At 40.9% G+C, this 25429-nt stretch overlaps 2 protein-coding genes across 2 annotated transcripts; both read right to left on the bottom strand.

Annotated features, from left to right (window-relative positions):
• Positions 1 to 231: 231 nt before the first annotated feature.
• LOC147245893 (ferritin, middle subunit) lies at positions 232 to 1746 on the bottom strand. Its single transcript, XM_086185260.1, has 3 exons — positions 1437 to 1746; positions 781 to 1053; positions 232 to 671 (listed from the first exon to the last, which is right to left on the bottom strand). Exons 1-3 carry the CDS (start codon positions 1536 to 1538, stop codon positions 516 to 518), a joined length of 531 nt encoding a protein of 176 aa, XP_086041386.1. The 5' UTR covers positions 1539 to 1746; the 3' UTR covers positions 232 to 515.
• A 3516-nt stretch (positions 1747 to 5262) lies between these two features.
• aldh16a1 (aldehyde dehydrogenase 16 family, member A1) lies at positions 5263 to 21696 on the bottom strand. Its single transcript, XM_086185374.1, has 17 exons — positions 21400 to 21696; positions 18808 to 18907; positions 16942 to 17068; positions 16655 to 16812; positions 16482 to 16559; positions 16206 to 16393; positions 15664 to 15825; positions 15415 to 15573; positions 14125 to 14281; positions 13927 to 14002; positions 13702 to 13807; positions 12718 to 12839; positions 12382 to 12552; positions 9996 to 10200; positions 9720 to 9905; positions 8100 to 8225; positions 5263 to 7980 (listed from the first exon to the last, which is right to left on the bottom strand). The coding sequence occupies exons 1-17, from the start codon at positions 21487 to 21489 to the stop codon at positions 7807 to 7809; spliced, it is 2385 nt and encodes a 794-aa protein (XP_086041500.1). The 5' UTR covers positions 21490 to 21696; the 3' UTR covers positions 5263 to 7806.
• Positions 21697 to 25429: the final 3733 nt, after the last annotated feature.

Genomic DNA, 25429 nt, shown 5'->3' with positions numbered 1-25429 from the left:
CATTTTCGCTTCATGACAATGCTTCAAGTGTTGCCAGATTCTCTCAACACCGTTCATCTTCATCTCCTTTTGAATTCTGAGAAATTTTCCTCTAATTATCAAAAGTATAGTGGACAGGAATGATGAAGGGGTGAATATAAATTTTAATGTAAAGGTATGTATCTAAAACTAAGCTAAGTATCTACAAATTATATAGTATTTAATATATACAGATGCAAGCAGACACCAGAGTCCAGCTCAAAAAGGTTTATTCAGATTAAAAGCAGATCACAAAATTTTACTCATCTCTGGTAAAATGTCAACAAGAGGAGGCTTTTCTACAAAACTGGGCTGATGGACTTATCTGATTTACATCCAGCCTTTCAAAACATTTAAAAACCAGAATGTGACAGATCATGTCAACTTTAGAGCAGATGAGATTAAGTCATGGTGAGTAAAGACCTGAAGCAGAAAGTGTGTTTAGGTTGATGCCTTTGTCTGCGCAAGATTTCGGCATCAGGAAGCAAGCAGGACCTTTAGCTCTTGCCCCCCAGAGTGTGCTTGTCAAACAGATACTCTGCCATTTTGTTGTTGTGGGCATCCAAGCGAGTAAGGTTGGTTATGTAATCGCCCAGCTTCTTGATGGCCTCCACTTGCTCGTTGAGGTAGTTGCTTTCCAGGAAGTCACACAGCTGAAGACAGGAGGAGAAAAGAGTGATAGATTAATTTGAGCCCTTGGAATACAGAATTGAGTGGGATCTTTCTAGATTTTTCCAAGCGTCAGTACGCTTTGCAACATACATGGGGGTCACCATGATCAGAGGCTAGTTTATGCAGATCCAGAAGAGCTTGGTTGACACATTTCTCTAGCTCTAGGGCACACTGCATTGCCTCAAGCCCGCACCCCCACTCATCACGCTCTGGTTTCTTGATGTCCTGAAGGCAGATGCTTCCTCCTCTCTTGTTCTGGAATGACAGCAGCTTCTCAGCATGTTCCCTCTCTTCCTCACTGTTCTCCTTGAAGAAATGGTAAAAACCTGGAAGGGCCACATCATCTCTGGAAAAATAAAAGGCCTGGTGGACAAGTCAAAATGATAAAAACAGTTATTATGTAACACAACATTCACTGGCAATAAAACAATGTGATAAGCAGCAGTTATGAAGCCAGGCAGTGGTCAGGTACGTGAGCCATGTCTTTGATGTGACAGAGTAACAAGCCAGCAAGCCAAGCATGACACAGCATTTTTCATACACACAGCAAAGTGAGGGATAAACAAGTATCAGATGACCAGTTGCTCAACGGCTGACAATAAATGCTGTGTTACGGCATACAAGAAATTACCTATGCAAAAAAGCAATTGTTCTCGTCCTTATAAAGACAAGTTGTATAAACCATCAAACATTCACAACATACCTCCTTTGTATATAAATTAATAGAACGAAGCTTCTATTCTCACCATGGATGTGTATGTGTAAGAGGCGAATAGCTCCATGTTCACCATTCGATTGATGGCGGCCTCACAGTCGCGGTGGTAGTTCTGACGCACTTTGGACTCCATTTTGGCTGTTTTTTTCCAAGGCTTTCTCTACGCAAATCTGTACAAAATATAGATTTATGTCTGCGACTTTTACAGTAGTGTTCAATTGGTGAAGGCGATTTGTATATAGCAGTCAAAAAGGGACGAAGAAGTAAGAAGCTCCGTCCAATCACTGTTGAAGCAAGAACTCCTTCTCGTCTCTTCCCTCGAATGAAATGGCAGACGACTCACTCTTTGTATTCATCGCTTGACCAGACCTCGTGACAGATGTCAGACACATAAGCCAATCACTGAGTTCAGAACTCATGACGGCGCAGTCCGTGATAAAGGATGAATTTGCTTTTCCTCCCTCTACTCATGATTCCCGGAAATCTCATGTTGTATGTTTTTGCTATGACATCAGCATAAAACAAGTAAACGGCAGACAAACACCTACAGCTAGCTTGAAAAAGATTAACCTTTGCTTTCTAGCAAGAAGTTGTAAAATATAAACTGTGTCCAGTAAAATATCCCAAATGGTAATAACTTTGGTCTTCTGACAGAACACACAAAAAATGATGGCTCTGTAGCGCCTTGCTCCCTGACACCAGATGTGTACTTCTTGTAATTTGTGATCTCCCTGGCCTGAAAAACATTTAATGTTAATGGCAATCAGGTTTTGCTTCAGTCCGTACAAGTACTTGGATGAAGAAGAAAATCCCATGGTGTGTAAAACAAATTTGTGAGAAAGAACATATCATAAAACAAGGTTCATTGTCTTTAGAATTGAAGAAATCACTGTACCAAATAGAATTAAAAGACTTTAAAAGCATTACAGTAAGGATGGCGAGAGGGTAGTGTGGTTGTTTCACTTAAAAAGGAATATATGTTACAGTACACAGTGGTAACAATATTCAAGGCTAAAAAACAAAATATTAAGAGTGGGATTTTTATATGTAGCAGGGACAACAAAGACAGGTTGCACAACTTCAATACTATATCCAACTATAGATGACATTCTCTTAAAGATATCTTTCAAAATTGATATTTTTGAATTTCAAACTTTGACTTTTCTTCTATTTAGAATAGCATCAGCATAAATGAGCTTATCAACCAAATTCCAGCACCCTTTCACCATTTCTTTTAGAAGTATTGTGCTATAATGACCAAAAATAAATTTTACAGAACATTAATGTTCTTTTTTGGAGTGCTTCTAATTAGCCATTATTGCTTAAGGCCTAAAAAAATAAATAAATAAATAAAAAATTACATGTTCCCTGGTGAGCCAAGATCGTTTTAAGTCTTCACCAAATTTGTCAAATTGTATTTGAAGAGCTTATTCGATAAACTTCTAGAGTTCTTTTGTTTTTTTTAGGTTAGCTTCACCAGCCCTTTACAGGTTAAAAAATGTTACAAAAATTGGATTAGTTAAACATAAAAGAAGTCTAATAGCATGAAAAACATATGATATTCAAAGAAGTAATTTATAAAAAGGCGACCATATGAAAAAAAGGCATCTCATGGCAACTCTTTGAAATACTATATACAGCAAGGTAAAATGAAGGGGTTGGCAGGCTGAGAACAGGATAACATGAGGGGTTAATTGGCTACCCTGAATACACTTTGTTCCTCAGTCTTAAAAACATCTCATGCTGCCTCTGTACAACAGAGGTCATAAACTAGCGATAAAAAACCCGCACTCAGCAATCCAAGCATCACCCTTGTCTCACTTCTTCTATTTTATGCTTTGTCAGATAAATCCTGAGCCATTTCTGTATAAGAATGAATGGCTTTAACTGAGGATTATGCCATGTCACTCTCATGACTCACCATTCCACAGTTTCCTCGCCAACCTTTGGCTGACTGACCATCCAACAACCGAGAAATTGCTGACTTCATTCTCACCTCTCCCAGTTACTGTTTCAGTGTCCTTCAGCAAGATCCTGAGCCTGATTTACACATTGGCCCCTTGTATGGTAACCGCCACCATCAGTGTGTGTAAATGGGTCATTGAACTAACACTGGAAAATGCATAGTATCACTATGGTAGAATGCGTAAATGTGTCCATTTACCAGTCTATCCCGCTACTTTCTGCTACTACCTGTCAGAGGTGCATTGAGAGGAAGGAACCTTGTGACCAAAATGACAGAAATTTGACCTTAGTGCAAGCTGAAGATGAAGAGGGAAAGTAAAGAACATGGAAGGGAGGGGGGGGGGGGACTTCCAACACCAACGGGATTTTGAGAAAGCTGCATCATAAAAACTGTATGTTACTGCATGACAACAAACTCAAGAGCAGTAGGCCCACACAGGCGTAAAAACGACACCATGGTTGAGGTCATGGGGCCCTTTGACCTTGGTATTATGTGTGCTGGTTCACTGGACTGGCAGACACTAAATCTAATTAGACCACAATTAATTTAATCACTGACACCTGTTTTTACTTACTATGACCTGTCAAAATGGCTGCTATACTATTTGAAATATTTTTTCCTTTGTCAGTTTGGCTTTATTGTATACATGTGTTTTATCTTAGATCTTTTTTGGGGGGGGGGATCCATGTTACAAAATGGAACATAGACCCTCTTCACCTCCCTACCAAAAAACAAACCAATAAACCCCCCCCCAAAAAAAACCCAGTGCAGCAAGAATATAAATTGACAAAATAATCTTTTACTAACGCTTTTTGATCAGCATAATTTAAGCATGGCCTTTGAAACAGAGTTTCTGCAGAATGTCTGAACCACAAAATAAATGTACATGCTTGATGAAAGCTACACAATCATGTTATTCTCCAGTCATAAAGGTAGAAAGCATATAATTTTGATTATGTCAATAAAATTGCTCAATCATTGACAGAACTCAAAGAAAGATGAGGTTTCCAGGATAGACTAAGTAAAAAGGTCACAATGGCACCACCAACTATGACCGACACATTTGTTAGACTCATAGTTATTCTTCTCTGGTTCCTCTGAAATGTCTTTAAATATAAAATGCTTTTAGCTGCAGGACTAAGCAGTAGAACAGCAAAAGATGGAGGTAAAAAGTCATTTGTTTTTGATTATGTATACCATTTGAGTGAAATTTTTATTCATGATGTGCCTAATAACTGTAATGACATTTTTTATATGTATACAAATAATTGTCCAATTAAAGTACTTTACAGAATTTGAATGTCCAAATTCATCAACACAGACCATGATGAAAATTTTTACACACACACACATACGTATGTGTGTGTGCAACTGCAACAATGTACATTTCTATACACCATATTTGACATGTTACTGTGATTACTCACCATACCCATGTTACGTGTGTGTGGGTATGGTGAGTATGTATATGTGTGTGTGTGTGTGTATCTGTAAATAAATAAATATATATTTTCAGTCTGCCAACTTCATCCATCCATCCATCGTCTTCCACTTATTCCTACATTAAGGGTCACGGGGGGGCTGGAGCCTATCCCAGCATCTCCAGGCGAGAGGCGGGGTACACCCTGGACAGGTCACCAGTCCATCACAGGGCCAACATATAGAGACAGACAACCATTCACACTCACATTCATACCTACCGTCAATTTAGAGTGTCCAATCAGCTTAGTCCCCAACTGCATGTCTTTGGATGGTGGGAGGAAGCCGGAGTACCCGGAGAGAACCCACGCAGGCACGGGGAGAACATGCAAACCCCACACAGAAAGATCCTGTGCCAGAGTTGGGACTCTGACCCGGAACCTTCTTGCTGTGAGGACACAGTGCTAACCACTGCACTACCATGCCGCCTTGCCGAATTAATCATAACCTGCAAATATGCTTCTTTCACTGACTATAATACCAGTCAAAAGTTTGGACACACCTGAATGTTTTTTTCTTTATTCCCATGTCTATTTATATTGTAGATTCTCACAGAGGGCATCAAAACTATGAATGAACACATATGGAATTATGTAGTAAACAAAAGAGTGAAATAACTAAAAACAAGTTTTGTATTTTAAATTATACAAAATAGCCACCCATTGCTATGAACTGCTTTGTAATGCACTTGGTGTTCTCTTGATGCGCTTCATAAGGTGAACCTGAAATGATTTTTCAACATTCTAGGAAATTCCAGACATGCTGAGCACTTGTTGGCCCTTGTGCCTTCACTCTGCAGTCTTTCTCAACTCAAACCATCTCAAGTGGGTTTAGGTAAGGTGACTGTGGAGGTCAAGTCATCTGGAGCAGCCTTCCATCACCCTCCTTCTTGGTCAAAAAGCAGACCCTCCAGGAATTTGCGATGTTGATCGCAACTCCATCCATCCATACATTTTCTTCCACTTATTCCTGTTTAGGGTCGTCAGGGGGCTGGAGCCTATCCCAGTGGCTACGGTTGAGAAGCGGTGTATACCCTGGACAGGTTGCCAGTCCATCGCAGGGCCAACATATATAGACAGACAACCATTCACACTCCCTTACACAGTATCCAATTAGCCTAGTCCCCAATTGCATGTGGGAAGAAGCCGGAGTACCCGGAGAGAACCCATGCACGCACACGGAGAACATGCAAGCTCCACACAGAAAGATCCTGAAACCTTCTCGCTGTGGGGCGACAGTGCTAACCACTGAACCACCGTACCACCGCCTGGACATGTGTTTGGAGTCATTGTGCTGTTGAAAAATAAATGAAGGTCCAACTAAACACGAACTGGATGGAATGGCAGGTCGCTGCAGGATGCTGTGGTAGCCTTCCTGGTTCAATGTGCCTTCAATTTTGAACAAATTGTCATCAGTAGGGCCCTATAAATTCCATTTTATTTTCTCCCAAATTCCGTTTGGTCCATTTTAATTTGATGGAATTCTACTTTTTACCTTTTACTCAAATTTTACCACAAAACAGTGTGTTTAAATAATGTTTATGAATAAAATGCACACCAATTAAATAGAAATGACCGAACATTTATTGAGGCAACATAATTTTGCACTTTTCCTCAATACTTTATTGCTGCATCATCATCAACATGTTCCGCTGGCTAGCGTCAGTGCGATGCTTTTCTTTGGTTTTTATATGACTTTTGAACAGGTTGTCATCACACGTATTTTTCCGCTTCAAGCAGTGTTGGGACTAACGCGTTATTGCGTTATTAGTTACTGCCAAAAAAGTAACTTTGGCAGTAACTAATAATCAAACGCATTATTTTTAAAATTCAATAACTCAGTTTTAGTTACTAAACGATCCGTCCATTAGTTTATTTTACGTTATTTTACTATGAGCCACTGTGTTTACTTCCTGTGTCGGGGGGGGGGGGGGGCTTGGGGGAAGTGCAAGAGACAGGAGGAGAGTGAGCTGCGCTGTGGGGGCGTGTTTGTTTATAACAGCAAGAACGTGCAAGACATCATGGTGGAACCTGGGGCAAGTTTCTTCACGTGCAAGTACGCTCACTACTTCTCCTTCGTTGAGCAGAAGGAGAAAAATGTTTAAGTTAAACGCAACTTGTGTCTTGGAAGTAAGAGCCTCTCTTCGGCCGCAAACGGCAGCTCTAATCTATTAAAGCATCCAGGCACGCAGCATGCGGCGGCGACGAAACTTGTTGCTAAAGCTAGCGGGTCAGGGACCGGCACGGATACCGACACAGATGTCACCTCACCCCGTGCACCTGAGCAACAGCGCCTGAGTTGTTCTTTTCAACGAGGGAGTGCTACTGCTAGCCAGGCTAAAGTTAGTTAATCAATCAATCAATCACTTTGAAACATCTTCGTGTTTGTATAAATATAGAGCATATTGCTTAGCAGAGTTCAGTTCAGTTCACTGCTTTGATACAAGCTTTAATAAAGCCTGAATTCATGAGATTAAATCATCCATCTGCAAATATTTGCACAACAGAATTGGATGGAGACATACATCGCGCTCTCATTTGCTCATTTTAATTACAATACAGTTAAAGACTAATACATTTGAACTGTAATCCCCAATTTTTTTTTAAACTACAATGTCAACTAACATTTTAACCATCTGCTGTCACTGATTCAATTGGTTGGTGACTTCTAATCAAAAAAGGCTGTTATGTGTAGTTGGAATGTATACCATCCTGCCACAAAAATCGCCTCTGGGTTTAGAAGGTGCAATTAACAGGAAGAAGAAAAAGAAGAAGAGTGTTGGTGTTGTGATTTCAAGGACTAACTTTGACTTTGGTCAGTTATATTTTGATCTTTACATTAATTCTAAATCCTTCAGTTTTCTTGTACTAGCTGATGTTGGAAAAAAAGTTGGCAGCCCCTCCTGCTTCCATCCTTTTTATTACTGCCATCTTTCATCACCCTCTCTTCCTTTATCTTATGCAGTGGGAATCCACACACTCTTCCACTGGACTGCATTTCTCCACATCTCTTCTAGGACTGAGGGATTAGTCCAGTCCCTCCCTCTATAGTCGGCATCCTCGTCCTTTTGGCAGAACAGGCGCAAGGTTTTCAGAGGGCTGGTGCATGTATACTGAAGGTACTGGCAGCCCTATGGCAGAAAATTGGTAGAGAATATTAAGTGCATTATTTGAATTATTTATAACCTTTGTTTAAGTAATCAACCACTCAGTGGTTTCAGCCCTCTGATAAAATGAACAAAGTCTTCACCTCCGTACTTCCGCAATACCAGATGGCCTTTATGACACTGTGGTTTGCCAGGGCAACTGTCAGCGGGTCTCTCCTTCCTGTTATGATGTTAACCAAACCTTCTGGGAGATCTGAAGACTGGAGCACCTGAGGAGCATGAGGAGGGTTTAGGACGACAAAATGCTAAGCTTCTGCAGGGGAAAACAAACATAGCTTGGTAAATACAAGATTTCACCAAAACACACGGATGGAAATATGTATTTATTCCTGCAAAACATGAAATATAATAAACTAATAATTACCTCTAAAAATGTCCCAAGTGCAGGAAAAGTAATCTCTGCCCTTAACATTTTTATTTGTTAATGAGAAATAGCATTTTATACCCTTCTCAGAGATGGAATATGTTACTTCCTTCTTCCAATGGCTTTGTCATTCACACAACACTGATGTCAACATGTTGACTTTTTGGTATCTAGTGTGCAGGGAGTAGTGGCAATTAATGCAGGGTAAAAGCAGTGAGCAGAGAAGTTGAACCACATGAAGAAAGAGGAGTATTTTTGGACTTATTGCCAGGTGCATCATGTCTTTGTTTCCTTTTGCTGACATTGATGTTCAATGTATTCATCCATGCAGTTGGGATGGATACAGTATCCATTGTTGGGAGTTTCTCCACATCATGCATCAACCATACAATCATCACTGCATTTAAGAGGCAGCATAGTTTCTTCCATGCTTTTGTACAAGATTCCCCTTTTCACTCCATCCTCCCATAAATGCATAAGCATTAGTCATACAATCTATAAATCTGCACACCTGCAGCAGGCAGAATGAAATGCCATGTTTTTTAAGTTTACACTGAAACTTAATTACAATATATCTAAAATGTACCCTTTAGCATCTTGTTCAGGGGCACAACAGATGTGGGCGGCATGGCTCAGAGGTAGAGTGGCCATCTAGCAACTGAAGGGTATGTGGTTCGATCCTCACCCCCAGTGACCATGTCGTCCTTGAGCAAGACACAGAACCCATAATTGCTCCTGATGAGTATGTTGGCGGTGGAACGGTGGTGCGGTGGTTAGCACTGTCACCGCACAGCAAGGAGTGTGTGGAGTTTGCATGTTCTCCCTGTGCCTGCGTAGGTTCTCTCTGGGTACTCCAGCATCCTCCCACAGTCCAAAGACATGCAAATGGGTACTAGGTTAATTGAATACTCTAAATTGACCGTAGGCGTTGCTGTGACAGTGAATGGTTGTCTGTCTATATGTGTTGGCCCTGAGATGGACTGGCAACCCATCAAGGGTGGCGACCCATCAAGGGTGGCGACCCATCAAGGGTGGCGACCCATCAAGGGTGCCCCCCCCCCCCCCCCCAAACCCAAAGGCTGCTGGGATAGGCTCCAGCCCCCCGACAACCCTCAACAGAATAAGCAGTAGAAAATGGATGAATGGATGGATGGATGGATGGATGGAGTAGGTTGGCACCTTGCATGGCAGCCTTCACCATCACTGTGGTTGTGAATGGGTGAAAGAGATGACATTGTAACGTGCCTTGAGTATCACAAAGGTAGAAAAGCACAAAATAAATTAAGTACATTCACCATTAACCCTGCCCGACACTACATCCAAGAGCCTCCCCACTTACTTGAATGAATGCCAGTGCTGGTAGTGGATACTTCTGACTGGGAACCATGATGACAGCATTGCCAGTCACAATGGCTGCCCCAAGAAGCGTTACCATAGAGAGGAGGGGAGGTTTACTGGGTAGGATGATGCCCACCACTCCTAGGGCTTCAGGAAAGGAGAGACCACATCCAGACTGCAGCAAAGGCTGAAGGATGGGGACAAGACATTTTTGCATCAGTACACATTAGTTCGATGCTCATCTCATTAATGCGGTACAATTCAATAAAATGTTCACCGGAGTTCCTCCCTGGACTTTATCACAGTATGCCGCCCAATCACTGAGCCTACTGATGCTGAGCTCTATCTCCAAATTGGCCTCTTCCAATGAGAGACCAGTCTGGACATTGATGGCCTCTGCTATGTCCTGCCTTTTTGTCTCAAGGCCCTTAGCCAGAGAGTGGAGGGACTTCGCACGTGCAGATGGACTCTTTTTCATCCAGCTAGAGGAAACAGATAAAGTAAAAAAGAAAATAAATTAGTAAGAATTTGCAATTACGCAATTCACATTTTGTTATTTAAGTTATAAAGATGTATAAACGGGAAATCTGGTGAATCCTGTAAGACAGCAGGATGTACTTTATTTATAATGTTTTAAATTTTAGTTAAGTTTTAACTAAATTTCAGTTTAACTGAATTATGTTAATGGGATTTCCACTTGGATTTACTGTGAATGACTCAGCTATTTTTATCAGCTCCTAAAGTAAAGTTGGACTTCGGCTGGTAAACCCAAATGGCCTACAAGGTTGTGAAATGCTCTGCTTCCCATCTAATCCTGACAGCAGGGCTCAAAATTAACGATGTCCCAATGTCCCGGGAACCATAAAAAAATCCTGCTGGGACACAACTATAATTTTGTCTGGGAAAAATCCGAGACAGTTGAAAAATATGTCAAATTAAACTTCGAAATAGCTGTTATTTGCAAAGTCAAATTATGAATATCTAAATAAACAAAAACAAAACAACCCCTTGATGCAAGCCCCAATATGGCCAACTCCCGAAATGAAGACATCTCATCGTCTTCCCCTGTGGTAACTTACCACACAGACAACAACCTTGCCTTAACTATCAATGTTAGCTGGTGCTCAGCGAGAGCTAACGCTAGCAACTGAATCGTGGCTTACAATGCATAGCTGCTACAAATGTCCTACAATCTGTCCTCATGTTCTTTTGATGTTTGTAAAAACTATGTTAAATACAGTTGATCAGAATAAGAGATGTAGTCTGTACTATAATTTTTTTATTATTATTTTAATAAACTATAGCATGGAACTTCTGTTTTTGGATTATCATTCATATCACTTTGATTGCCCAATAGAGGGATCCAAATATTGAATTGAAAAATAAAAATTTGAATTCTTTAATGCAATTCATCAGACTAATATCCAGATGTTTTATTAGGAATAAGTATTTTGAATTTGTATGGTGTACCAGAGTCAATGGTGTGATGATTAAGTGATAAAAGAGGATCAAATTATATGCATTCTGTATAACTGGGGGGGCAATGACAAGAATTAAAATTTGGGACACTGTTGGTTATATCCGGGACAATACAAAGTAGAATTCCGGACAGTTTGGTGACCCTGAGGAAAAGAGTTAATTTTTGAGCCCTGGCTAACAGTTTCCTTAGGTGAATCTACATAAACCTTTAAAGAGGCTAATTAAATTTCACCTGAAAAGTTCTTTCAGTAAAAGAGAATATCAAGGTTATCTCTCTTTAGGGTCACATGCTAATCATTACAAGCACAATAAATAACTAATATATTGTTTGTCAAAAATTTCTAAAATGTTTTTAATGCAAAATCAAGAAACATGGCACACTGGTTGAGTGTTAGTGTATTTTGCACAGAGTTATGTTTACAGAGACATTGAAAGGGTCTTTCTCAGTTGGTCAGGATCATAACAGCTAGCCTACAATCTCTATTTTTTTATTTCATATCCCTCCCTTTTTCTTGACTTAGCAGATCGACGCCAGGGTTTCTTACAATAAGAACTTTGTGCCTCACCACTGTCACAGAGCTAATCTCAATAAATAATATTAAAATACTATCTAGACCTGCTCCATATACAAGATCCATCCATCCATCGTCATCTTCCGCTTATTCCTACACATTAAGGGTCGCGGGGGGCTGGAGCCTATCCCAGCGTCAAAGGGCGAGAGGTGGGGTACACCCTGGACAGGTCGCCAGTCCATCGCAGGGCCAACATACAGAGACAAACAACCATTCACACTCACATTCATACCTACTGTCAATTTAGAGTATTCAATCAGCCTAGTCCCCAATTGCATGTTTTTGGACTGTGGGAGGAAGCCGGAGTACCCGGAGAGAACCCACGCAGACATGGGGAGAACATGCAAACTCCACACAGAAAGATCCCGTGCCCGAGCCAGGACTCCAACCCGGAACCTTCTTGCTGTGAGGCCACAGTGCTGACCACTGCACCACCGTGCAGCCACATATACAAGATGTCTAGGAAAATTTATTGTGTAGTATGATACTACAGACACATACAACACAATAAAACTCACAAGACAAAATCATGATGAAATACAGAGACTTGTTTTTTTGTCAAGTCTGTTTAGCTGACAAGCATTTGTGTTTTAATATTTGTTGATCACTCACCTGGGCTGGACTTTGATAGCAGCCTCTGTTGCATTGCGAATGTCTTTCTGGCCTCCATCTGGATAATAGGCTAACAAACCAGCACCATCTAGTGACTGCACCACTGCACAGCAGCCAGACTCTGATTTACATGCCTTACCACCAACATAATGTGGGTAGGACTTCAGGGAGCTGAAGGAAAGGAGGGAAGATGCAAGTAATGCATGCGGATCAATATATGCTAAATGGGTGGGAGGCCATTACCTTATCCTTACATATCTTAAAAATATGCAACTATGTTGTCTTGTGATCTCTTATATAAATTACTTAAGGAAAAGTGAAAAATACAAAACTCACCCGAGAGCGCCATCAGGAACTATTGGTGGGGAGGGTGCTGTTCCAAACTTTGTGTAGTCCAGAGCGACAGGGTAGGAGCGTTGCAGAGAAAAAGAGGATGGGCGCAGAAACTGGTACAGACCCTGCCATTGAGTGGAGGTGAGGTAAACATAAAATGCAGCATTTATAGAGTTGTTATTTCCATCATGTAAATGGTACAGAAAGAAGTGTAACACGAGTATAGGAGCATATAAAAAATTCCCAGTAAAACACCTTTTTAATTTTCCTACTTGACGGTGTTAATTTTGTATCAGATTTTAATTTAGTCATAGTCTTACTCTCCAGATGAAAATTCACATTAACATTGACTGATAGTTTAGACATTTTTATTTGTCATTATTTTAGTTGATACAATTTGTAAAAAATTATTCCAGTTTTAATTGTCCCAAATTCATGATTTGTTAGTCAATCTTTGTTCAAAATATGTTCTTACTTCAATTCAATTAGGCTAATAAGACACTGACAATTGAAATCGAGATGACAGTATCAAGTGATTATATTTGTACAGCACCATTGTACTTGAAACTTGTGCGAAATCAGGATTCCTTTGTTTAAGAAGAAATATGTGAACAAATGGCAGCATATTTGTACAATATCTGATCACATGAAAAGCTCATATAGAGATATTAAAACTGCATCAAACATATTTGGTGGTTTTTTAGTTGTTGTTAGTTTGAAAGTTGTGCCGTGCCACCCACTCTCTCATTACAGAGCTAGTGTCTCTCTATCAGCTGATGTCTCTTTCTCTTGGTATCTCACTCGCTCTTTGCTCACTCAACAGACATCATCCAAAAATAAGACACTAATTCATTTAGCATTAAAAATGTCACTGAGTGGATTGTTGGTCAACATGATGCACAGCAACAAATAAACTGGCGTGCAACATAAGTATGACAGTCGACAGGGCTAAATGTCTTGCTAAGTTGAGAAACAACGGAAGCTGACCTCCTGTCCTCCATCAGTGCAGGTGCCGCTGTCTCTGTGGCCAGAGACAGGGAGACAGGGATCATAAACGGAATGGGAATTTACCCACACCAAGCCCACCGATAGACTGAAAAGATAAGAAGAACATGAAAATATCTGTGGAGAATCTAAGGAATGAGGAAAATAAATGTCAACCATGACAAAGTAGAAATAGTTGTGTGTGTGTGTGTGTGTGTGTGTGTGTGCCTCTTAGCTGTCTCCAGAGCTAGAGTGAGGTCTTCAGTCCAGATGGAGGCTGCCTGGCCTTGGGGACTGTGGTTCCCTGTGTAGATCAGACAGTATTATTCCTCTAAAATCTTTTTATTCAACAAAGAAACTGTCGTGAAACAGGAAAAAATGTTCAAATATCTTTATTAGTGCAACTGCATTGAGAGACCTCCTTACCTAAGGTCACTGCTTCTGCATTGCTCCTGAAGGTTATCAGAGGCAGCAGTGGTCCAGGAGATGGGGTGACTACACATGGAGAGGAGGGGGCCATACCACAGAGCACTGTGGGAGGATATTGGCTGCATGAGGAGGGGGCAACACAGGCCTGGAGCAACTGAGGACATACACATGGACACAAAAGTAACACGGGTCAACACGGGTTTTTGAGCACTTTGAAAGGGCCAACTCGTGATTTCAGCCTGCGTCGAAGCCAAGCGACCCAGGTGTTTAGTGGGTCGCCTCAGCTCAGCTAGGGTATCCTGCAGTGTGAAAAAGGCAACCTGCGTCGTCTCAGGTTTCACGTGACCTTCCTGTCGCATCCTGATTTTGTCGCTGTGCTGCCTGTCAGGCTTCACCTGTAGCTTCTTCGGCTCCCTTCCAGACCATCCAAAAACTCCATCCTCCTTTGCTGCATAAGCGCTCAGACATATTCCAATCTGCGCCGAGTTTGTATGCTTTGCAAAAGAGACAACGTTGCAATGCACACAATGACAACACTAACATTTAACTTGGCGACATACATGTTGTCATTTGTTTACATCTCAGTGTTCCGGTGCACGTTTATGTGACATGGTGACGTTGTCAGCGCGATGATGTAGGAGAGAGAAAAACACAGGCACGCAGCCCTCACAGTGGGAGTTCAGACCAGGGTCTTCTGGAAGCTTGAATGCGCCCTAATGACGAGCAAACGTTGGTTGACACGCGTTTTTCAGTGTGAAAAGGGTATTAGGTATCAAATGAGATTGGGCAGTAAATAAGCCTGATCAAGGCAGAGAGAACCAACTCCATAAAAAGGCACTGATGTGCAGTGATAGCACCTTACTAGTGCATCACATGAATTTTCCCACTGTCATGAGCATTAGTGTCCAATGATGTTTACTGATTCAAATGGATACCTCTGTAAGGTATTCCACTGTCACGTAAATGCACTGACTTGGTTTTAATAACGTAACGGTATACCAACTCGAAGTGTGCATTGTACAACTGTGTATTAGCATATCAGATCATATTTATCAGCAGACTTGCTATATTTTAAGTATCGGAATTTGATTGAGAAAAAAAAATTGATCGTTTTCTTGGCTAGTAGTATTGCGGTTGCATCATCTGATAAGTGTGAGTCCATCCTTCTGTTGACCATACTTCAGGAAAAAAAACAACAACAACAACAAAAAAAACATTGTTATTTTCTGATGCTGTCACCCAATGTTACAGAATCGCTGCTGAGCAAAGCTTCACTTACTGACTCACCATGGCCCCTTGATGCTGAGCCTTTTGCACCACAGCATCTGCTTGAGCCTTGGCTTTCTCACTGGGCAGGTCCACACACTTCATCCCTGCCATGCGCAGCCTAAGATTGGCTACAACACTCTCCAATATACTCTCCTGCACGTACAACACCAAATGCACCTGGTGAGGCAAGAGAGAGAGAATTGGACTGATGTAATGCCATGAGAGACACCACCCTTCATATAGGATGCTTTGAAGTGTGTGAATCACCTCTTTTTTCTTTTTCTTGAAGGCCATCTCGATCACTCCATCCACAGCGCTGTGGATGTCTGCAGACTCAAATATGATGATGGGGCACACAGCACCAACACTCAGTGATAAAGACACCGGAATGCCCATTCCTGCTGTGGCCTTACACAGTATCACTGCATGCTGATAGAGAAAAAAATATGTATCAGGATTTGCTGCATTTTAGTTATATTAAAGTTGTGGATTACTCTAGACAATGGGCTTGAAAGTTTGTAAAGAGACGTTGTGGAACTTTTTTTTTGTTAGCCGTCAGGTGCCATTAGCTTCAAATGAAATAAATGTGGCTGAGTAACTCTGTATTTTGGAATCATAAAGTGATACAGAAGGGGAAAAACATCTTTATGAGCTGAGGACAACTATTTGTGTCTACTTGAAAGGCAAAATACACTTTTTGAGTTCATTAACATTGGTCTAGTCCTAATTTAACACAGCATGTTTTTAGACCGCCGCATTAAAAAACACATTCTGAACTACAGGGAAATCCAACAACAATTTTCACACACCTGCTTGTTGCCGCTGAAGGTGACGTGGCTTATGTCTGAATTCTGAGCCACTTTAACACCCAGCATCACATCACTTCCTGTCAAAACACTGAAGGCCCCAGCAGCAAGGCCTGCTCCCATGAAAAGCTGAGCCAATAGGAGCACTGGAAGAGCGGTGCTCCGACCAGGGACAGCAATAACAGAGTTGCCTTGAGGGACACATAATCCAGTTCAACTCACAACAGCTCTAAAAAAGGAAATTCCATAAAATATATGCAGTATAAAAGTGTATGTTACCCATAGCCAGCGCAGGTAAGACTTTGAGCATAAGAGAATAGAGAGTGCAGTCATCAGAGATGACTACAGCCACTACACCTGCAACAGAGGACCAACAAGCACACACAAATAATTAATTCTAACACTGGTATGTAAACACACATTGCATCAGATGCATGGTCTTGTTCCCTCACCAACTGGTGTCCAGTTTTTGATGAGACTGTCTCGGAGCTGAGCCCAGCTGCTGTAGTACTGCAACAGTCGAACCAGGGTCGAAGATGAGTAGGTGGCTTCACACAGCTCACACAGCTCTGACACACACTGACCGTGCTGCTCAAGCGCACTCACCATCCTGTTGATTGAGGACAGGCAACAAGCAAACAATGACATAATGGGACAGAAGTTCTGAAAACATTGAGAAACACATGAAGAAGCCCGTCATCTCAACATTAGACCACATATGGAAGCTGGTTTGGTGTACCTGAGAAGCACTTTGGCCCTCTGGGAGCAGAGGAAGTCACTCCAGGCCTTGTAGCCCTGAACAGCTGATGAGATGCACTGGCAGATATCATCCTCCACAGCACAAAATGTGCTGCACAGAGTACCACCTGGTGAGCAGAGGTGTTAAATAAAATTCATGTAATGAACTATTAAAAGCTTTGTCAGATTTGTAGACCCATGGTTCATAACATTTTTCTCCTCAGAGCCATATTTTTTCCTTAAAGGAGCGGTAGGCTCCCAGATTTCCATGTACTTTGTCATAATGTCTCGATGGTAATCAATAAAGTGTAATGTTTAAAAAATGAAGCATCAAATTACTGACACATAAGGGGTGCAGGGCCACATTTACCTCTCCCCAATCACAAACTGCACAAATGGCCCTGTCTATCAACAGCCAAAACCAAAAAAAGTGAGCAATTAGGCCCTGAGACAGAAATAACATACCAAAGTCACAATCACAAAACACAACAATATCTTTTATGTTTAATCTTATTTTTGTTACATTGTTGTGTTCGTTATTTTGCACTAGGGACTTCTTAACAACTGTGTATAGTAAAAAGTAAAAGAGGATTTTTTTTTTTTTATTTTAATACCGTTAAATTGTTTTATATTGTAGCAAGTTCATAAAAAAAAGTTTATTTAACAAATCTTTGTCCTGTGCCCATATGTCCGAAAATGTTTCACCATTCGAATGTATTCAATAAAAAGATAGAGCAATTTGGTCCTGAGACAGAAAAAAACAAAACAGAAAGTCACAATCACAAAACACAACATAATGTGAATGAAAATGACCAGCAGGTGGCAGTGCACAGGAATATATTTCCCCTCTGATATTTGAAATTAGCAGCCATCCATCGTCATCTTCCGCTTATTCCTACACATTAAGGGTCGCGGGGGGGCTGGAGCCTATCCCAGCGTCAACAGGCGAGAGGCGGGGTACACCCTGGACAGGTCGCCAGTCCATCGCAGGGCCAACATAGAGAGACGAACAACCATTCACACTCACATTCATACCTACGGTCAATTTAGAGAATCCAATCAGCCTAGTCCCCAGTTGCATGTTTTTGGACTGTGGGAGGAAGCCGGAGTACCCGGAGAGAACCCACGCAGACACGGGGAGAACATGCAAACTCCACACAGAAAGATCCCGTGCCCGAGCCGGGACTCGAACCTGGAACCTTCTTGCTGTGAGGCCACAGTGCTAACCACTGCACCACCATGCAGCCCATTAGCAGCCATATTCAACAAAAATAAAACTAATCACTGTAGCAGGATTTCCTGCAGTGTATGAACCCGCCAGGCCAAAGTCCTCTCAAAGTGCACCATTACACATTCAACTCTAAAGAGTTGAAAATTACCCCAGATCCCTTTAGAAGGTCCGACATATCCCAAAATAAGGCAAATGCAACCCAGCCTAACTGCTTTTCTGCAGGAGCCCTCGAAAGAATAATCAAATTTCAACTATCCAAAGATATCGTAGCTGAATGCATCTGTGGATACACACTCAACAGCACTGTATTATAAACACTCAATTAGTAGCACTGACTCAAATGTAGTTTTAGTCTCCAATATAAGAAAACCTATATTTAATGAATTGGATGTTGTGTTTCACTATGTTGAAAAATGCTTGAAATAATGTGGTCTAGCATCAACACTAAGATAATAGAGGATGTGCACATCATCAAAGGACATACATGTCCTTTAAAATAAAGCACAGGATCAGAAATTCTGTGTAGACGTGTAGACCCCCCCCCCCCCCCCCACACACACACACACACACACACATTCAAAACAGCTCTGCAGGCTACTTTTGGGTTGGTACCCACCAGTTGAAAATTTAATTTACCTTTAGAATCAAGAATGGAGCAAGTCTGCCTGTCCAATGGCTTGACAAACTTGCCGTTGATGAACAGACCCACAGAACGAGAATGATGATCCAACCAGGCCTGGAGGAGAACAGATAGCGAGTGCAATAGCAACATATGTGCACAGCTCCATTTACACCCAAAATCAAATTAAAGACATTATAGTCTCATTGACAGTGTGAGAAGGATAAATCAATGCAATTCAGAAAACTATAATCTCCCTTTGCAAAAGAATACTCAATCACTGAAATAAAGAACCTTATCTGCTTTCATCTTCATTTTGTTTGGTGAGAAGGCAGCTAACTACTGCTGCATGGTTAGTCAAATATACAACCAAAAGAAATAATTTTTGAACAGAACTGTATATATATATATTGCAGACACAGCTTAACTTCTGTGAAACACAATTTTTAGGGCCTGAGCCCGGAGGTACTCATGTTTGCTTGACACACTCAAAACACTCACACTAAAATTGACTCCCTGAACACGCTCTTCACAACCTAAATTCCAGCCTAAGCACGCCCACATTGTAGGTTGGTTAAGGTGCATCCTACGGAGCTACTTATGGCCCACAATGCACTGCGGACTTCTTCTTCGTCCCCTAAAAACTTGTGGACCCGCAAACCAAGTTTGCGCCACCAACAGTTTCCCATTCTCATGCAGCACAAACGTTTATAGTCATTGTTGATGACTAAAGTTGTGTTCACACCAAACACGACGCGTGTGAACACACCTTCACAACTGCCTTAATGTGCTCAATGATAGAGAATGAATGAAAGGTGCACTCAGAGTGGAGTGCAGTACGACCGTCAGGCCAGCAGGTGGGGCTTTCGTTGGTGCTGACTACATAATTGCGGTATCTGTGCTCTGCCAGCAGAGGTCGTGCTTCCACACCAATTTCTAGGGTGTCTGAATGGTGCCGCTGTGTTTAGGTTGTAGAAGTAGGACGAAGCGGTAGGTCGTAGCAGTAGGACGTAGGTTGCCACTTGGCAATTCGGACGCAGCCCAGGTCACACTACCTGTTGGAGTTTGAAGATGGACTGGAGTACTCGACCTGGACCAAGTGTCGACGTGACTAGCGTGCAAGTACGAACTGTTTTTAATAAGATAGACACTGTCAAATTATCCGTAATATCATATTTAAGCAATAGCTTTCGACAGGCTGTGATATTAGCCTATTGTTATTATATCACAGCTAAGGGGCTTGCTTCGCCATGCAACATGTAACCTTGACATATGTTTCAATTGAAACAGTTTTAGTAACATAACAATAAAGTATTCATAAAGCATTGGTCTTACAATTGAAACAGTTTCATAAAACATTTTTATTTTAAAACAATCGACGATGACCATCAATACTAAACGCAACATCTTTGTTTGATACAAACCCCACAAAAATCACTCACTTTACATTTAGTTTTTTTTTTCAGAAAAAAGATAATAATCATGACAAAATTAACCTTCCCTCTCAGCAACACCTCATCCAGCCCTAGCTCATGATACCATTTGTATATAACATTCCAATTGCAATATTGTACACAGTAAGCACAAAATGATTTTTTCACCTAACTTTGCAACACCACAAAGAACCATAAAATTGTTGTCCTCTGCATAAATCTACTGATCCCAAAAACTTGGTCAAGCAGACATCACCAGTGTCTTTCTCGTAGGAGAGGTGCAGTATGTCAACTATTTACAGAAAGAGGAGCAAAGTACAATGGCGGAGTCATGCTAAACCACTCAACTCAACTTCAACTACCAACAGAGTGAAGCTTCTCTCTTGAACATTAATACTAATGTGAATATGGGTTGAGTGATAGGTTTGTTGTGGGTCCAATACCAATTGTAAGTTATCATGGAGACCAACAGCCAATATTTGGAAACAATACAACTTGACAGCAAAAAATATAAAAATTGACGTCTACATTTAGCGTCAATGAAATTATTTCATTGAACTTCAGTTACAAGAGGACTTTTCAATATGATCAAACCAAAAAGTGCAAGGAGCTCTCAGAGGCAGTTCTTTTGAAATTGTCAATACATATGATTAAAATTAAGTTTTACCTAGTAAATAAAATAAAGATAAATAAAACTAGTGCACCAAATATTTGTTCCAAAAATTTCAAAGTCAAGTAGTGTCAAATTTGCGGCACCGAAAGTTCAAGCAAAGACAGTTAGTTGCAGCATTTACCGCCATTTGAATTGGACGAAGGATTCCTGAATACAAGAAAAAGTTCGAAGTACAGGGAAAATCCTCCCTTGACTTGATTGTTCAAAATTTCTCAAGTTTAAATCCTTATATTTGTTTTGGAGAGAAACGTCCCTTCAGTGGAAACGTGTCCATCCATCTGGCCTCACCATTGACATTTCCTTACAAAGTTACTATACAGTCACATTTTTTGCCTTGTGACTTACAAACTACTAAACTATTCATGAACTTTTCATGGCTCAAAGACAAACAACAACACACCTTCACAAGTAACTTCTTTTGATTCGGCCAGTAGCATTATCAGAATGAACACAACCCTACTTCCAGTTCTGAACTGTAAATAAGAAATAAAGACTATCTTTACCTGTGCCGTAGCAGTGCTGGAAGTTGCTACTGGTTCGTACGTCATGCTTTGAAAGAGAACGTGAACTGCCTTTGAGGTGTTACCAGCCATAATAGTTACGCGTCACAAATTTCCCGAGCGATCACTATTCGTCTGGAGTTCGACGTAACTGGTGCAACTCTTTAGTTTGGAGGCTATATGAACACATATGCAACATAAAATGAAAATATTCGTAGGAAGGTGACAGAGGTCCCGAACACACCAAAGGCAATGTTGGCATACTACGTCTTTCTTCTTCTTTTGCTTCTTTTTCTTCTTCGCAGAGCATGCACTGCTCGTGCATGCTGCCCCCAACTGGCGGGGTTATCTACATTGCTGAAGCCGACCTCCTGGACCGTCTTCCTATATAGGATTTCAGGAAGTGTCTTGCTATTCATGAAACGTTCCATCCATCAATCCATTTTCTACCGCGTATTCTGTTAAGTGAGTGTTAAGTGTGAACTTAATTAACACCCTACATTCATGCATAACTAGGAGCACACTTATTCTCAAAAACTAACAAATCTGAAATATCAACAATAAGAACAATTTTTTCAAGTTTCCAATTCTCTTTCAGTATTAGGAAATACATTTCAAGACAATAAATGATATTTTATGCCTTGAATGCATTCATAAGAAACAGATTCAAATTTAGGGTAGAGAATTGTTATATTAGTAAAATGAAAGTAGAAATGACGGAGCAACTGGTTTTTGAGACAATTCTAATTCTATGGAAATCTCTCTGCTATCTTACAAATCCATCAACATAGATTTCTCATCCTCCTAAACTATTTATATTGAAGAAATCCTCAAAGATAAAAGACTGAGTTTTTAGTGAATAACGCAATAATATATAATTAAATATTTATACATAAGTGACGATTTGCCAAATCCTCCCCCTCATCGTCTGCTTTTGAAAATGAACTTTCCTTATTTCAGCAGTGTTCAATAGATAATGCCCATGCAAGAAAGCTATATATACTTTATAACAACATTTGGACTGTGCTAATCCCCTTGTATTTAGTCAGATTTTTTCATTTTTTCTCCTTTTCTTTTCATTTGTATTGTTGAAAACAATATGAGAGCTGTGATTTTTTTGTTCAGTGGTTATGACAAATAGACAAAACTGAGTATGTTGCTGTAACTGTTTATGTATTTACAATTAAAACAAACTCACTCAGTGGAAATGTGTTCGTCTCTCTACATGTGTTGGCCCTGTGATGAACTGGTGTCCAGGTGTACCCCCCTCTCACCCGAAAAATGCAGACTCCACACAGAAAGATCCCGCGCCCGAGCTGGGATTCGAACCCGGAACCTTCTTGCTGTGAGGCCACAGTGCTCACCACTGCACCACCGTGCAGCCCCTACTTTTCCAAATGAAATTAAAAAAAAATATTTTCATTTATTTTAATTGATTAATTAAGTTAATATTCCTAGTGAGTATGCTGGTAGACTAGTCTAAATAATGATTACAATTTAGTTAACATGTTCTTCCATATAAAGAAAAATCTCTGCAACAAATTATTAAAAGTTTTTCTTATTTCATCAATATTATCTTGGACATTCTTTTTTCAGTAGTATTTGAACATTTAGTTTTCCAAATTTCTAGGTATTTGATCTCATTTTTGACAGGTAAATTGTACAGTGAAGATTCAGAGCAGCTGTGAATAATCATTAGTTCCCATTTATCCTGATTCAGATGCAGCCTTCATCCTCCATCATTCTGGGAGGAGAGAAAACAACCAGTATCTTTGCAAAAAAAAAAAAAAAAAAACAGATGAAAATGAAATCAGCAAATGCAGATTATGCAAATTAACACATCACTCTAGATTACAATGCAAATTATACAATGCAGATAAAAACTTTCACGTTCCATTTCCCACCTTTAATTTCACCTTTTTATAGATAAACCCCCAAAATGATAGAATAATATCAGAATCAAAAGTCAAAACAATAATGGGATTGTCGTCGTCGTCGTCATCGTCATCGTCATTCAGTTGGTCCCGGTCGTGGGAGCAGCAGCCTCAGCAAGGAAGCCCAGACTGTCCTCTCCCCAGCCACACTCTTCCAGGGGAATCTCGAGGCGTTCCCAGGCCAGCTGAGTGATATAATCCCTCCAGCATGTCCTGGATATTGGAAATCAATGTTTCCAAATTTCCTTTCCTGTCCGTTAAGTGCAGAGTCATCTCTGGCATCAGCCCAAAATTATCAACTTCATCAACAACATTGGCAATCCCCGGTCCTCCTTTTGCATGTTCTCTTACATTTTCTTCAGGCCCTCTTGAGCCCTCAACCTCTTGGCTCTGTGAATGTGATGCCTCTTCTCTTGGCACTTTAAAACAATGCTACAAATGATACCACACTGGGGACCCTTTAACCTGGATCACAGTTCCAGTGCTGCAGACAACCTCAAAAGGTGCTTCACAGCACTCGTTATACCATTTCCTTCTAAACACCTTCATGAGCACCTTGTCTCCAGGTTGCACGGTGCTCCTCTGTTGCTCATCGAGCCTGTCCTGCACCTCCCATTGTTTTTCCTTCTTCTGAGAGGCCTTATGTCCCTTTTCTGATAGCATCTGTAATAACTAAATTGAGCCCTCATGACAGGTTTCCTCATCTGCTGAACAAATGATAATATCATCCACATACTGAACAACAGTACTTTTTAACATCTGATCTATACCTGCCAAATCCTTTCAAAATCTCTTGTACTCATATTTTGTATGTAAACCAAAATAAACCCTGACTCTCTAAGCTAAGTGGGACATTAAAAAATGCACCACACAAATCAAACACTGTGAAATGTGTAGCATCTGGTGGGATTTGGGCTGACAAAGTATGCGGATCCAGCACCTCAGCTTCAAAATCAGCTACCATGTCATTCATTGCTCTCTAATCATGTACCGGATGATATGAACTATCTGGCTTCTGTAGGAATTGACTGAATAGAGAGGTCACAGGTCAGAGGTAGTAGTCTCAGGAAGTATTTTATGAGTTCCTGTGGCCACCCTGACCTCAAGGCACAAAAAGGCAATCGAACAGGATGAAGGGGGGAGTTGAGAAGCAAATATTTAACAGGTATTATTTCCTGTACCCTATAGTCACTGCTTTGATGTGGATATCATCTGCCCCTTTGTTGTTGAATGGTATAAAAGGTTGGGTCATTGTACAGATCAGCAGAGAACACTCAGCAGTCTTCTCTCCATGCTGCATGCATTAAAGAGACTTGATTCATCACACCGAGTCTGTGATTCTTCAGAGAATTAGCAACTCTCAACGATCTACAAGGAGAATTTCCCTTACATATTAGGCGACGAGGATGGGATGGACGCTCTGGTGACTTACGCCTGCACCTGGACTGAAGGTCAACTGCCGGCAGGAGTCTTATACGACCCAGGGAAAGTTCCGCTCCGACAAACGGAGGACAGGATCCCGCCTGAGGTCAGGAGCGGGTGGCAGACAGCAGACACTCCATCTATTTTTTAATGAGTAAGTACGGTGTTATGAATCAATCTCTACACGAGTTGTGTAATTCCTGTGTGGTCGCAACCGTGAGTTCCCGTGTAGTCTTGGGAACGCTTCCATGTAATTCTTGTGTAGTCTTGGAAGCCCCTTCCATGTAATTCTTGTGTTGTCTTGGAAAGTTGATGAGGTCTGAGTTTATGTTTCCCATGTAATTCTTGTGTAGTCTTGGAAGTTGGAGGTAAAAAGAAAGAAAAACAAAAAATCTGATCTAATTTTCTGTGGGAACCCGTGCCGAGGAATGTATTGATTAATCAAAAACTTCACCACTGACTTGCTATCCTCCTTCTTTGTTGGCCACGCCCTGAAAACGAATCCACACACATTAACACATACCTGTACCCTCTGACCGTCGTCCCCATGTCCGTGTATTCTATCACAATCTCCCTGCCTGGCCTGGTCTCCAACGGAAACATACCTGTCTCGGGTTTAATGGTTGGCTTAGAGTTGTACAGGGAACATATGGAACAGCTTTTTACCCAATTCTTTA

This window comes from Aulostomus chinensis, chromosome 18, assembly GCF_037954235.1.
Source record: "Aulostomus chinensis isolate RoL2024-O1b breed Wild chromosome 18, RoL_Achi_v1.0, whole genome shotgun sequence".
NCBI lineage: Eukaryota > Metazoa > Chordata > Actinopteri > Syngnathiformes > Aulostomidae > Aulostomus > Aulostomus chinensis.
Note: the sequence above shows the minus strand (reverse complement) of the source record. Positions and strands in the feature narration are given on the sequence as shown.

Bases quoted from the DNA above. Each gene is read 5' to 3' on its own strand.
- LOC147245893 (XM_086185260.1), bottom strand. From the start codon at position 1,538: ATGGAGTCCAAAGTGCGTCAGAACTACCACCGCGACTGTGAGGCCGCC. The intron at 1,054-1,436 runs GTGAGAATAGAA...CTTGTCCACCAG, and splicing joins CTTACACATACACATCCATG to GCCTTTTATTTTTCCAGAGA. The intron at 672-780 runs GTATGTTGCAAA...TCCTGTCTTCAG, and splicing joins CTGATCATGGTGACCCCCAT to CTGTGTGACTTCCTGGAAAG.
- aldh16a1 (XM_086185374.1), bottom strand. From the start codon at position 21,489: ATGGCTGGTAACACCTCAAAGGCAGTTCACGTTCTCTTTCAAAGCATG. The intron at 13,808-13,926 runs GCACACACACAC...TTATCTTTTCAG, and splicing joins GCTCTGGAGACAGCTAAGAG to TCTATCGGTGGGCTTGGTGT. The intron at 12,553-12,717 runs GTGAGTTTTGTA...CCTTTCCTTCAG, and splicing joins GTTCCTGATGGCGCTCTCGG to CTCCCTGAAGTCCTACCCAC.